Below are 14,567 nucleotides of genomic sequence, written 5' to 3' on the forward strand. Positions count from 1 at the left end.
GTTACAAAGTATAGAAATTATCTCTGGAAGCCTAGATTTTGCTATACATGCTAAACAATAGGAAGTCACCAGGAATCATGTGAAGACAATGGGGTTCAATTTACTTAGCACTGAACGACCGAAGCACTGCTTATATTTGGTTGGATGATTGCTGTTGAGCAATCCAACTCCCCTTATGAATTAAAGAAACTTTATATGACTTCCTATCTAAACGGATTAATGGTTTACTACTGGTTACTAGCTGAGGCGTTACTTAAGTTTCCTCAGGGCTAATGACTGGGCAGCGCCCACAGTTTGATCCCACACCAATCACTGCTCTATCATCTCTTTCAAGGAAGATTCCAACCAATGAGAAGAAGCCTACGATTCTGGGCTGAAAGCTAAGTGCCCCATATATGTCTGGGTGATGTTGAAACAGGTAACATTTCCTGAGAAGAACTCTCCTTCTTCTGGTGGTAAGTTAAACATTGTTGGGTGGGGTAAAAATCACACTTAATATTATGTCATAAAGTAGATTCTGAGGAGTGGAGTAAAAGTAAAAGATGTCAAAGACTACAATAAGAAGTGGTATATTCTATAAAAACGAAAGAGATGACAGCTTCACTTACAATTTCCCCCATAAAAGTTTATTTGCAAGTTAAAGTTAAGATTTTCTTTCTTTCTTTTTTTTGTTTTTAGTTCAAATAGCTTAAGAACTTTAGGAGAGAGGCAGGTTTTGTTTGTATTTGTCTGTTTTTCTAAAAAGCCAAATTTTAAGGTATCAATAAAGAAATACTATTCTAATTAAAGAATGTTCTAATATTGGCTCATGGATTGTTAAGTGATTATGTAATCGATTTATCTCATGGTTAAATATAAGCTTCTCTATGTATTTGAGACTATTTCATTAAAGGGAACCAATAGGGCGTGATTTTTACCTAAATATAGCATACAACTTTATTAAGGACTGAAATGTATTTGCTTATCCTAAATACTCACATATTTTTTTAAAGATTCCATGATAGCATTTGTAAAATATAAATGTATGAGCAAAAAAAAAAAAAAAAAAAAGCTAGTAAAAAATCCAGAAATTTTTTAAAAATCCAGAAATTTACAAAGCTATCTTCTTCACAGGATGTATTTTTATAAACTAATAGCATGTATTTCTTAAAAGTTTTAAAAATATTTTTGAAATTTTATAATCATCATATAATAAAATTGTCATTATCACATAATATGTATTCATAGCAATAATAAAGTAGATTGCGGTTTCAACATTTAGTACGGTCAATGAACTGTGTTTCAGACTGAGACTATTCTCATCAGCTCTTACTGTCCTCAGTTGGTAGAGTTGGTAGAGTTATATCTTTTCTAAAATCATGTTAAATCCAACTGCACTGAGTCTAAACAAATACTACAAATACAGATAAGAGTTTAGTGACTGCATTGAAAATTATGTTTGCTGAAACAGTTCCCCAGTTATTTATTATGGGATTTAATTGTTCAGGTGACTAAAGTTCCTGGACAGGTAGTTTTTAATGAAACGAATTTAAAATTGTATGTCTTGTGACATAAAACTGTTCCCTCATAGTCCCATCCCTACTTAAATGTATTTATATTTCTTGAAACAAGTTTATTTTTCTTTTTCAATGACAGCTTTGAAGAACATTCTGAAGACTGTATAGGAGACAATGCATCAAGAATCTATTTATTGAGTCCTTCTAAAACAAAAGCCAGGAACTCCCTAATGTAAACACATAGTGTTTATTTTGAGGAGAAAAGACATAGATTTAAAAAAAAAAAAAAAAAGCAACCATAAAGTAGTCAGCCTAGTCCAAAACAAAAACAAAAACAAAAACAAAAATCCACTTTGGAAGATGTCTCTGAACAACTCTTCCAATGTATTTCTGGATTCTGTGCCAGGGAACAGTAATCGCTTTCAAGTTAATGTCATAAACGAGAGCCATGAAAGCAGTGCAGCTGTGAATAACAACGCCGACCCTCCACATTATGAGGAAACCTCTTTTGGGGATGAAACCCATAACAGATTCAGAATCAGCTTTAGGCCTGGGAATCAGGAGTGCTATGACAATTTCCTCCAAAATGGAGAAAACGCTAAAACAGATGCCAGTTTTCATGCTTACGATTCTCACACAAACACATACTACCTACAAACCTTTGGCCACAACACGGTGGACGCCGTTCCCAAGATTGAGTACTACCGTAACACCGGTAGCATCAGTGGGCCCAAGGTCAACCGACCCAGCCTGCTAGAGATTCACGAGCAACTTGCAAAGGTAAGTTTCAGGGCAGGGGCAAGTGTCCTCCCTTGCTCCTTCAGGCGATCTCCTGCTCTCTAAGAACGCGCTGAATGTCACCATGTCTAGTGGAAAGGTCTATTCCGGGCCAGCCTTCTTCCTGACACGATTATCCCTACTTCCCTGAGCCACCCAGGCGCCCCCGCTACTTCCCGATCACCAGAAAATGCACGGAAGTGGCTCACGAACGTTCACGGACTGAGCACAGAGAACGAATGAATTAGCTCTGAAAGTTAGGCAATGTGTCGTATCTTGTTTACAGTTATCGTCTACTCAACGCACACTTGGTTAAACATGTCAAGCTAAATACTAAGCTGGTTTCACCTTAGTATTAAGGCCTCCACAGCTGTTGCAAAAAAAAGAAACCATCACGGGCCCTTGCTGTACTTCATACCGTGGTGTAAGGCTTTGGAGCACATGGGTATTTTATATTCTTTAAAGAGAGAGCAAAGATTTATAAGATTCAGCATTTTATCCCTTCTTCTTCAAAACTTTGCCTGAGGCTCCTGAATGTTCTTAAGCATGTAAAAGTAACTAAATTAAATTTAAGTACAGAAGCAACAGACTTGGCTAAACTTTTCATTATTGAAGGAAGATAGCCAGGGTTCCCAAATCTGCTAGAAGCATGAGGCAGCACTTTTTCTAATCTTGTAGCAATCAGTTATAAACTCAGTAGATTTCTTCTTCTGTACCTTGCCCTAAAATAGGTTGAAGCACTTTATCTTCCTGCTCTTCTGGAACAGGGTTTGGAATGAATATCATTCTTTACGGATATAACTACTTGCTCAAAAGAATAATTAGCTGTCACATAGCCAAATGTAGTTTACTTTTGCTCAACTTTTGAGGTAAAAGAAAAAATTGACCGAAACAATTCCTTTCATATTCATTCATTTAACAATAATGATTTTTCTAATCTGATTTTTCTAATCAATTGATCACCCACTCTGGGGAGTCTTAGACTATTGCTCTCAAGAAAGGTGCTGATAAAGGTGAAGCTTTCCCTTTAGTTTCTGCTCTTTCTTTTTTCCACAAGGATACCCATCTCTAAAACTTATTCCCCTTATTCCCAGCATCCCTGACTCTGGATCCTACCACCAGAGACTGAGAGACTTCCTGAGGGGAGACTATGCCGTGGACTCTGTACCCTTATCCCTTCTCCCCGCCAAGCCTTACTTGTCCCATGTGCCATATTGGCAACACTGGGCTGACAGGCTGGTTTCCTTACAGATGTAAGATTTAGACTTTGTCTGGGATATTTGACATTTTCATCAAAAGATGTTAACAATGTGACAATGTGAGAAAAAAATGGCAGCCCCCCATTAAGAATTTTGAGAAGGAGGTTGATTTGAAGCTCCCGAAATCGGACTGAGGTGTCACTCTGCATCGTGTAGGAGAGAGGAAAGAAGAGAGAAAGGGGAGAAGGCAAAGAAGGAGAAGTGGGTTGTAAGAGGAGAGCAGGAGTTTTCAAGATACGGGAAGGGCAGAAAAAGAAATGTAGGGCCTTATAAAGAGGTTTCGATTTATTCTGAAGAAGGAAAATGAGCCTTTTAAAAGACCTGAAATTCTCTCCTACCATAATCCACCTCATTACACCTGATCATTTTTAAAACCTGCATCTTTCACAAAACTGCCATCAAGTGCTGTGAAGTGTGTAAACCTGGCGATTCACAGACCTGTACCCCTGGGGATAAAAATACATTATATGTTTATAAAAAAATTTAAAAAATTTTAAAAAAAGTCATAAGGAAGAGAAAATACAAAAAAAAAAAAACTGCCATCAAAATTTAAATATTCTCACTCACATTCCTCTCCTAATTTACAACAAAACAAAACAAAACTCTAATTCCATTAAAAAGGAAATGGAGCAAACTCGCATTGTTCTTTGGACTGATACTGAGTGATATGTAGCTTGTTTACAATTCCCAAAGCCACAGTTTCAGGCAATCTTTATGTTAGGGGAGAAAACCTCTCAGGGAACAATAGTCGGGTTGGTTGTTCAAAAGCCATCTTTTGAATGGCCGGGGTAGAAACGAAGTAGCTGTCTTTGACAGATCGCACAGCTGTTTGGGATATCATATTCTTTTTGAAAAGATGAAATGAGACAAAGGACTGAACCTTGACCTCAACACTTTTTTCTCAGCTACAAAGGAGTAGCAAATTAAATAGTTTAAAAATTAGGTTTCGGCCTGGGGTGCTTGGGTGGCTCAGTCCATTAACTTTGTGACTCTGTTTAGGCTCAGGTCCTAATCTCAGGATCATGAGACTGAGCCCTGTGTTGGCTTCTGCTCTCAGCACAGAATCTGCTTGAGATTCTCTCTCCCTCTCTCTCTGCCCCTCCTGCTTGTGCTCTCTAAAATAATTAAATCTTTTTTTAAAAATCAGGTTTAGGGACACCTGGGTGGCTCAGTGGGTTAAGCCTCTGCCTTCGGCTCAGGTCATGATCTCAGGGTCCTGGGATGGAGCCCCACATCAGGCTCTTTGCTCGGCAGGGAGCCTGCTTCCCTCTCTCTCTCTCTGCCTGCCTCTCTGCCTACTTGTGATCTGCCTGTCAAATAAACAAATAAAAATCTTAAAAAAAAAAAAAAGCAGGTTTAGGCCCAATGTCCTGAATAATCATTCTCAATGCACAAGTATAGTAATAACTCATTCTTTTTATGAATGCAACCCTTACTTACCAAGATGTTACTCATCTTGATTAAATCATACGGAAATATCCACATAGCTAAACTAGGAGCAGAATTCAAATACAACAGTGGAATACACATTCTAATGTTTCTAAAATTGTAGGGCCCAGTTCACCTCTCCACATGTTCTACTTCTGTGCTATCCTTCGATATCAAACATGAACAATCCAGGCCTTCTTCAATTCATCTCTTTCTTCTTTGTTAGTGAATTTGATTCTATTTTCCCCTGCTTAACAGCATAATAGATGAGGACCTGTAGTGGAATGTAGCTATGCTTGCTGTTCCCTCCTTGTGGCCCTTGACGTTTTTATGGTGGTCCCTCAAACTACAACTAGGAACAATCAATAGAGCAAACGCTGTATAATAATACTCAGACACATCATAGATTTTGTATGCAAAAAATGATAATGTTTACCTAAACAATTTAAAAGTGGGAACCAAAAAAAAAAAAAAAAGTGGGAACCAATTGACATAGTACGAGTGACTTTTTTTTTTAAGATTTTATTTATTTATTTGAGAGAGAGAGTAAGAAAGAGCATGAGAGGGGAGTAGGTCAGAGGGAGAAGCAGATTCCCCATGGAGCTGGGAGCCGGATGCGGTACTCCATCCCGGGACTCCGGGATCACGACCTAAGCCGAAGGCCATTTAACCAACTGAGCCACTCAGGCACCCAAGTGGCATTTTTTTATACCCATGATTCTAATGCTTTAAAAAGCCAAATGGGAATCGTACATTCATACTACATGACAGAACATATTTAGACAGAAACTATTTGGATTTTGTGCAAATCCCAGTTACAACTTCCAAGTCAGAAAAAAAAAATATGAAAGGTTTTCCTTATAGTTGAAATGAAAAATAGGTTTGAAAGACATTATTTTAAGTCTCTACCTTAACTGAAACTCTAGGAGTGATACATATTGACAAAATTTGTAATCCCAATGATTTGCGATCAGAGTTGAAGAAATCTTTTCATTTTCTGTGTAGTAAAGAGCTAAATGCCTATACGGGTGGCTACGAATTATGGATTTCCAAAAACTAGTCAAAAGCAGGAAAATAATGACTCCATCCTTTACTTTCTCTGCAATACTATACAAGCTACATAATTTCAACTGATATTGTAAGATGTTTGTAAATACTTGAGTTTATATGCATGCAAAGTGTAGTACAGTGCCTACAATTGTTAGAAACTCAATAAATGGTTGTTGATAATAATGATGGTAATTTTCATATTAGCGGATTTTTATTTAAAAAGTAAAATATGCACTGATAACATATTTAACAAGTACTAAAAATATATATAATGAAATGTCTCTTATCTAAGATAGATCTTCAGTTGTTCTCTGTAGGACAATCATTACTGGCAGTTTCTTATAAATCCTCCCAGAAATTTTCTATGCTTGTTCAAACATACAAATATATCTATGTGTCTCTGTTCCTATCTATCTAATTTTCTGTCTGTAATTTTTTTTCAAACACATATTGAAACATACTTTACACATCGTCCTGCATGCTACTATTTTCACTAAGTAATATACTTTGGAGTTCTTTTTATATCAAAACATGTATAATGATTGTTGGACATCTGACAAGTTTAATCTAGTATTTTTACTTTGTAAAAATAATTCCACTTTTAGTGTCCAGTATAATCCTGCAGCTACCTTTTCGTACATAGTTCCTAACTACAGGGCTAACCAAAATGAAACTCATTTTCAGCCTCATTAACCACCATTGTTGTCAGCATTTCAGAAAAATATAATTATATAGAAATCATGAAAATAAACAGCCTTTCAATCAAAGTCAGCATTCTCATGTTATTGAAATAAACTGTCTATGAAAAGTATAAAATACTATAAAAATTAAGATAGAAGTATTATTTTTAAGGAAATCAACCATTTACAAACTTTTCCAAAACAAAAACAATGGAGTGACTTCACATTGGGGCCATTAGGCTATCATCAATAAAAAGTAATTTGTGAATAAAAAGCATTAGAAAAAGTAATTTGTGAATCAAAACCAATACACACACTCTGGTGTAAAAACAAACTTTTTATTGAGCATTTTTTTATGTATCAGATGGGATGCTCACACTTGGCAAATTCTCGTTCAATACTTAGAACAACGCTTCAGGGTAGCTAATGTTATTATTGCTATTTTATAGATAGCAAAATAAAATCCTATGGATCCTTTAGACGAGAAAACAAAAACTCAAGTCAGTATACTTCCAAGGTCAAGAAGCCAAGGTCATGTGTCTAATAAGTTGAACCCATGTCTGCGTGACTCCAGAGTCCATGTTCTTTTTCAGAACTTTTCATCCTCAGCCTGCTCTCCCATAGCACTTTGCCTCAGCTCACATGACAGCTATAGGAAATAGTGGAATTCAAGCTCAAAGAAGAAATTGCTTCTCAGTCCTGATGGGCAGAACAGGAGATTCCGATTCCTTTCTTGGGGACTGCGCCAAAAGATCATGTTGCTTCTCCTACAGAATTAATTGTAGGTCTCAATCCTTTCCATTGTCATCATCAAAAGCATTTATTAAGGTTTTGTTTATAAGAGCTGCTGTATAAAGTCAGTTAAAGAGATTTGATATTTATTTTATATGTCAAACGGCATTGTTCTGGGTAGAAATAAAGAAAATGTAGTCAAATATGCAAACATTAAACCACATATATTATTATTATTTATATTAAATGTTTATATTCTATAAAAAGACAAACAAAGGTGTACAAATGCATTCTCTGGAAAATAATATTTTCCAAAGTATTTCAAAGTTCAAATTTGGAACTTTAACGTTCAGACTGGGGGTATCCGAAATTAGAAATATCACCAAGCCAAATAAAATACACATGAAAATCGAGGCAATAAATGTCTTGAAGGTCAGTAAGGACCAGTGGCCTAAAATATTTGTTGGAGTGAAAATCTGCAACTAAAGACTCATTCTAATATTTGCTAGAAGTTTTAGCTGTAGTCTCTAGCATTCAGTAATAGATGGTGAGTAAAGTAGAAGTTCCTTTGAAGTATATGTGGAAAATATTAAGAATCTTTTGGTTTTATTTTCTTATGCTCTGTATTACACACAATAGCCACCTTTTGGCCTAAGTTATTAAAAATATGTCAATTCATGTGTGAGCTATGTGTTTTCAGGTACAGTAAAAATATTGTGATTACAAATTGTGACCATTGGTAGTAATTGAGAGGCATGGTTTATAGTAACTGTTAAAACAAGAAAAAAAACCCCTCATTTTCAAAATTTAAAATCCTCTCCTTTATCATAAAGGGCTAGTAATGTACAACCATAATAACATTGATCAATAAGATACAGACATGTGATTAGACTTGTGCTTTTCATTCTGAAATGAACCTTAGGAATTATCTGATCCATATTGGGATTGGTTTTTAAAAAATCCCAGGGTTGTAAGAGGTTTAAGTAGAATAATATTGGCCATATGTTGGTAATTGTTGAAGTTGAGTGATAGGCACATGAGATCTATTTATTCTCCCCACTACTGCAGGAAATATTTAAATATTTCAATAATAAAAGAAAGTTTAAAACAATTGGGAGAGAATCATGTAGTCCTAAACATCTATGGAGCTATTTCTCAATGATGGGATAAGATTTCTACCATCCTGAGATTAAAAGGTGAAACCTAAAAACATGCATCGTAGCAAATATTATCTAGTTAGAATTTAAAGAATAAATATACTTATTTCTTTCTTCTTCGATGACAGCTAGAAAGGTATTTGTCATTTTTCAGAGGTCTGAAAAATCACACATTTTATATTAAATAAATGATTTTATGTGATTGAAACTTCACTAGTTTATCGGTATTGGAGGGGAGAAGTGGCCCATCTTCCTTTCTTTCTCTTTCTCTCTCTCTCTCTCTTTCTTTCTTCCTAATGCACTTCCTTTTACCTTCTCGAATACTTAATGCCCAGGTAAAACTTTCGATAAATAAATAATCACTCCCTAAAGCTATGCAATTTAAAATGCATTTACGAAAGGTGGTGGGTCATCATTTATGGTAATGGTGTGTGAACAAACAAATTAATCCAAAGTATGAGGGGAAAAAATGGTTTTAGGCAGCAATCATAAAACTTTCAGTCTTTGAGACTTTGGTCTCAAGAACATGCACCAGCCAGAACCCTGCCAGCCACTGGTTATAGCTCCCAGCCATCAAGTGCCCACAGACCCTCGACCCAGTCTTTTCAGTACTTTGATGATAAGTTGACTTTATAATTGCTGTATGGGCTTACAAAGGAGACATTTATTAAAGAGTGAAACCAAGTTTTGCTTTGCCATGTTAGAAGAGAAGATGACAAACACAGAAAAATGATTTTGCCTTAGAGTAAATTACTTCAAAGTAAGATTTTCAGAAAACCCATTGGATTTATTCTCCTTGGCAGTATCCAGGAAAGGTTAAGTAACTTGCTGGAGGACACACCCTGAATTAATTGCATAGCTGAAACCAGATTCCAAGTCTCCTAGATTATATGGTGCAGTGATTTTTCAGCTCCTGTAAGAGAGTAAGCAATGGAAATGGATTCTGTACTTAAAAATTCACTACAGTCCTTTATAGTCAAGAGAAGAAATATACATTTGAAGGTTTTCCCTCTCTATGGCATAAATATATTAAAAACTTTGATACTCTAGGAGATTGAAAATATTCACCTAAGAAAGAGTGGAACATCCTACATTGGCTCTATTTTTGAAGTTTTTAAAAATTATGGCCTTACTAGCTTCCATATATGATGAGTTCCCTGATGTGCCCTCATAGAATAGTCCTTTTACTTCATATTGTGATGTCCTAGTGACAAATTGAAGAACTATTAAACTGTGCTCAGAAGGGCATCTGCCAGATAGAAATGTCCATTTAAGGACAAATTTTAAATATCTTATTCATCCTTTAGCCTATTTTGTAAGTTGTTTTTTTTTTTAAACCATCATTGGTATTCCCATTAATCCAAATGTAAGGGTCACAGTTACCTCCGGAGTTCAGTCAGGAACAAAGCAATTTCCTGGACCAAACCCTCAAGTTTAGGTTTAATCAGAAAACATAGGTTTTATTCCCAAGATTGCCTTTAAAAAGCAAGTGGCTAGGGGCTCTGTCTCATGGGATCCACAATTAACTGAGGAAAAGGAAATTGCCTTCTCCCTGAATGAGCAGCTGTTGAGAGTCTGGCCATGAGATCTTGATTAACTAGAATATTGACAATCTTAAAAGTTTTTCTCAAACCAAGTCAAATAAATGAATTTCTTAACCAAATAATCTCTTCAACATTCGTAGGCATCTTAACACATTCCTCAATTCTGTACTCTCATTGATTTTCCAGTTATGGAAAATGAAAGTTACATATGAATCACTCAGCTGCCTTATGAGTAGAGAATCCATTCAGAGAAAAAATAGAATTTTTAATTGCCTGAAGAAAAACCTCAAACGCTTCATCCATCTGTAATAGACTGCAGTGTACAGACAGGTGCGCTCCAATAGGATAGCCCCAGCCACCTGCTGCCCTTGAGCCCTTGAACTGTGGCTAGTACAAATTGAGATGTGCTATCAGTGTAAAACTACAGACCAGATTTCAAAGGCGTAGTGTGAAAAACAATGTAAAATGTCTCATTATTTTTTTTATTGCTTTCATGTTGAAATGATAATGTTTTATGGAAGTTATTAAGTAAAATATATTTCTTTTAATTTTTTTTAAGATTTTAAATTATTTATTTGACAGACAGAGATCACAAGGAGGAGGAGAGGCAGGCAGAGAGAGGAGGAAGCAGGCTCCCCACTGAGCAGAGAGCCCGGTGCGGGGCTCGATCCCAGGATCCTGGGACCATGACCCACTGAGCCACCCAGGCGTCCCAGTAAAATATATTATTAAATATATTATTAAAACAGTCCATTTTCGGGTTCCTCCTCCAAGGTGGGATGCCACTATAGCTAATGAATTAATTGTAAATATTAAGACTATGATATTGTTCAAAAGTTAAGTATATTTTAAAACTTGAGGGTCCAAATCTGAACCCAAGTTATTTTTTTAATTTCCCTTTACTTTTTTAGAAGGAACTACTGGAAATTTTTGAATTACACACATGACTTGCATCTCTAGCTGGTATAGATAATCAGTTTCTGCCTTGCTCATTCAGCCTTGATTTCTGTGGACTTTTTTTTATCCGTATCTTACTCTGATGTGAACATATAATGTCAGTTTTCAATTTTCTGTGCAAATAGGGACTGGGGATGCTTAAAATTAAGATATTCCTCAGGTAATTCAAGACTAAATTTTAACTATTCATTTCACTGAATTTTACCCCCAGTTCTTTAGGAAAAACAGTAAGATGATCGGCCTTGAGATTCATTCTCTTCCCCCTCCCTTTTACAAATGTGGGTTACATAGAGGAAACCATGAGAAATGAAATACCCAAAAGGGATGGAAGAGAAAAGAAATAGGGGGCAAAAATGAATAAGAAACAAGGTCATCTGTTTGTAAATGGTAGAGATCAGGTGGTCTTCAAATCCACTTTATGGATTCAATACTCTTTTTTGATGACCTGCTATATGGTTGGCTCTTGGCAGGCATTGAGGAGAAGTAGCCCGCATCCCCCAGTAAATATACCATGACTTACCAAACTGAATTGCACTGGTTACCCAAGTGTCGTACTAGTATGAAAAAAATCTTGTGGGAAAACAAAGTTGGAGGAAATCCTTTTTTGCATAGAGCAGTAGAAGAACATGGAGACAAGAAGTCAGTCACTTGGAGCAAATAGCCCAAATTAGAGTCAGCTTACAGTAGGTATGCTAATGATACATCAAAGCCCAAAGAAGCAATAAACCTTGAGCATAGTAAGCACAAGAATTTTGATCACCTTCAAATAAAGTCCTTATAATAAATACTGAATATTTATTTCACACCAGTCCCATTTTAGAGGGGAAACAATTGTCCTTGTCTGAGACTCCTTAACTAGTAATGTGGGAACACGTCGTCCCAGCTTTAAAAACTAATTTAGAGCACTTAAATAGAATAAACTTGTTCTTTAATAATGGTAATTAAGTGCTGAATCTAAAAGACATCCCCAGTGGTTTCCACCCCTTAGTGGATAAGATTGTTTTGGGGAACTCAGTGGGTAACTCAGGTGCCAGAGTCAGGTAGGTGCCAGATAGGCTAAATTAAGTGGCTGCATCTGAAATTATTCAAAGTCATATCTAAAAGAGAAATTAGATTTGTTCTTTACTTGAGAGAAACAGGGCTATTTTCTTCCCCCCATTAAATTCAGATTATCCTACTGACAAGGAATGTCTTCAAAATCAGGTCACAAAAAACCACTAAATAAGCTTTTGGCATTTTTTATACAACATACTCCTTATTTCTACTCAACCTACCTTTTTAGTAGTCAGTCAGTCACGAGACCTCTTTCCCTTTGTACAAGACTACTAGCACATCCAGCAATTTTCTGGCAAAGGCATACCGAATCTAAAAGAAACTTCCTCTACAGGAATAGCATTCTTGTCACCAGAGAGCATCTTTATATCTCTTTAGAACTGTAACCCTTTTCTTCTTGTTTTTAAAGAAACGCTTCATGTGTTCTTTCATTCAATCTTCTTAAAGATGATGATTAGAGAAGTTTTATTATCATTATTTTAAGTGAATAAAGTGAAGCCCAGGGAGGTTAATGGAAAGAAGTCCAGAGTGTCTGCGTCAATGAGACTAACTTCCTACCATGCCTCAAAGACCCTCATTCACTTTGATAGGCTTTGCACCCTGCCTTGAGTTTCTTTTTCTCTCCTTTGTTCTTTTTGTATTCTAAATGCACCCAAATCTAACTGGTTTTTTAAGGTAATATTTTCACCAGTAGAACTGCCCAAACTCCTTTACCACCCATGCAGACTCGCTGTGCTTGAAATCACTCACAAAACAAACCCATCAGCTCCCAGGGCAAAAAAAAAAAAAAAAAAATTATTTTATTCAAATGCTAGAATATGTTTCTTTTTTTGCACGTGTCTAAAATTTTGTGTCAGTTGTTCTGATTTGCCTTTGAAAGTTTTATGGGTCCCTGTGTTGACCAAATATTATGCTTTTGCTACCTGTAAAAACGCAGAATGTGGCAGTGGCTCCAGGTTCCGCCGACAGGGTTGCTAACGGGGATGGGATGCCTGGAGATGAAGAAGCCGAAAACAAGGAAGGGGAGGATAAAGCCGGTGCTGTGAAGTTTGGATGGGTGAAAGGTGTGCTGGTGAGAAAGCTCCTATGTTTCCAAATAAAATCTGTTTGTTCAGTGTCCTTGGGGATTAAGGGTTAGCAAAGCCTGGACACCAGAATTACAGAGAAGGCTGGGTTTTGCCCCACTCTCATGTCTCACATCCCTTCTGATGCTCCTTCAACCCACAGGTAAGATGCATGCTGAACATCTGGGGTGTGATGCTCTTCATTCGCCTCTCCTGGATCGTTGGAGAAGCTGGAATTGGTAAGCATGTTTCCCCATGCCCCGCGTAGAGTTTTCAATGTCAGTGATAAACTCCATATGCAACTTGTTTTGACCATTAACGCTGAATGTGAGATGAAGGTCACAGAAATAATCTGCGCTCCAGCTCTTTCCCTTTGCCTCTTTGGCGATGTTTGTCAGAGACGAAAGGTGAAGCGTTAACTTCTGGGAGACTGGAATTTTCCAGCTCGCTAGCTAGATAAACGCTCAGGCAAATATTTCTACCTTTCCCTCGAGTTTTAGGTGTACGGATAGAGAGAGACACATACATTTGAAATAGTACTATTCATATTTGGGGATATACTGACATTTGTGTATCTCCCTTATGATTACTGGCAACATTTCACTCAACGAAAACAGCTTGTGGAAAAAGTGGTAACAATGTGACCAGGTTAATGCTGAATTAGTTGAACATTTTCCAAAGAAAATAACTGTGTTACTTTCAGGTACCTGTAGTAAGAAAACAAAGATTAATAAAATATTGCCAGATAGAGGCTTAAAAATAATAAATAAAATGACTAAGCTATATAACTATTACTAATTTTTCTAATGGAGAATGCATGATGTTGAAATTATTTCCAGTGATTATTTGATTTTTTTAAACATTTTTAATGTATAATTCACCTTCCCTTTGACATCAATTGAGTGCCTATTATTGCCAAACACTGTTACTAAAAGGAAAAACACCTATGTTTGTTTTATTCTAAACTCAGAGAACACTTCACTTCTGACACCAAACGCTGACAACTTTCCACACCATTATTTGATGTTTTTAAAGATGGTCTATTATTTAAAATATCATTTCCTGTGGCGAACATTTTTTTTTAAATCTAGAATATACTGGTAACATTTATATGAAAAATTTGTTTGAGTTTTATCAAAGTTCCTGGTTCAATGTGATAAAAATTAATGATGTTCTACTCTATATTTTGGGAAATACATTATAGATCCCTTTTGGAGAACACCTATAAATCATGAGTATCAAGACTGTAGAGGTTCAAATGCGCTTTTAGATAACTGCTCCAGAATGTACCTCAATTCACATTCAAAGGTACTTGGTCCTTATTTATTGCCTTTGCCCCTCAAAACATATTGAGCATCACCGGCAGACTA

At 36.2% G+C, this 14,567-nt stretch overlaps 1 protein-coding gene across 3 annotated transcripts in view; it reads left to right on the forward strand.

Moving 5' to 3' along the window:
* Nucleotides 1-1,856: 1,856 nt before the first annotated feature.
* Nucleotides 1,857-14,567, forward strand: part of SLC12A1 (solute carrier family 12 member 1) — a gene marked incomplete at both ends in the record, with an annotated part of 83,565 nt that continues 70,854 nt past the window's right edge. For all 3 annotated transcript variants that reach the window (XM_080807407.1, XM_080807405.1, XM_080807406.1), the window contains 3 exons: nt 1,857-2,276; nt 13,071-13,205; nt 13,361-13,436. In XM_080807407.1, coding sequence (XP_080663533.1) covers nt 1,857-2,276; nt 13,071-13,205; nt 13,361-13,436 — 631 coding nt within the window. The remainder of the gene's footprint in view (nt 2,277-13,070; nt 13,206-13,360; nt 13,437-14,567) is intronic.

Source organism: Martes martes, assembly GCF_963455335.1.
Source record: "Martes martes genome assembly, chromosome: 7".
NCBI classification, from domain to species: Eukaryota; Metazoa; Chordata; class Mammalia; order Carnivora; family Mustelidae; genus Martes; species Martes martes.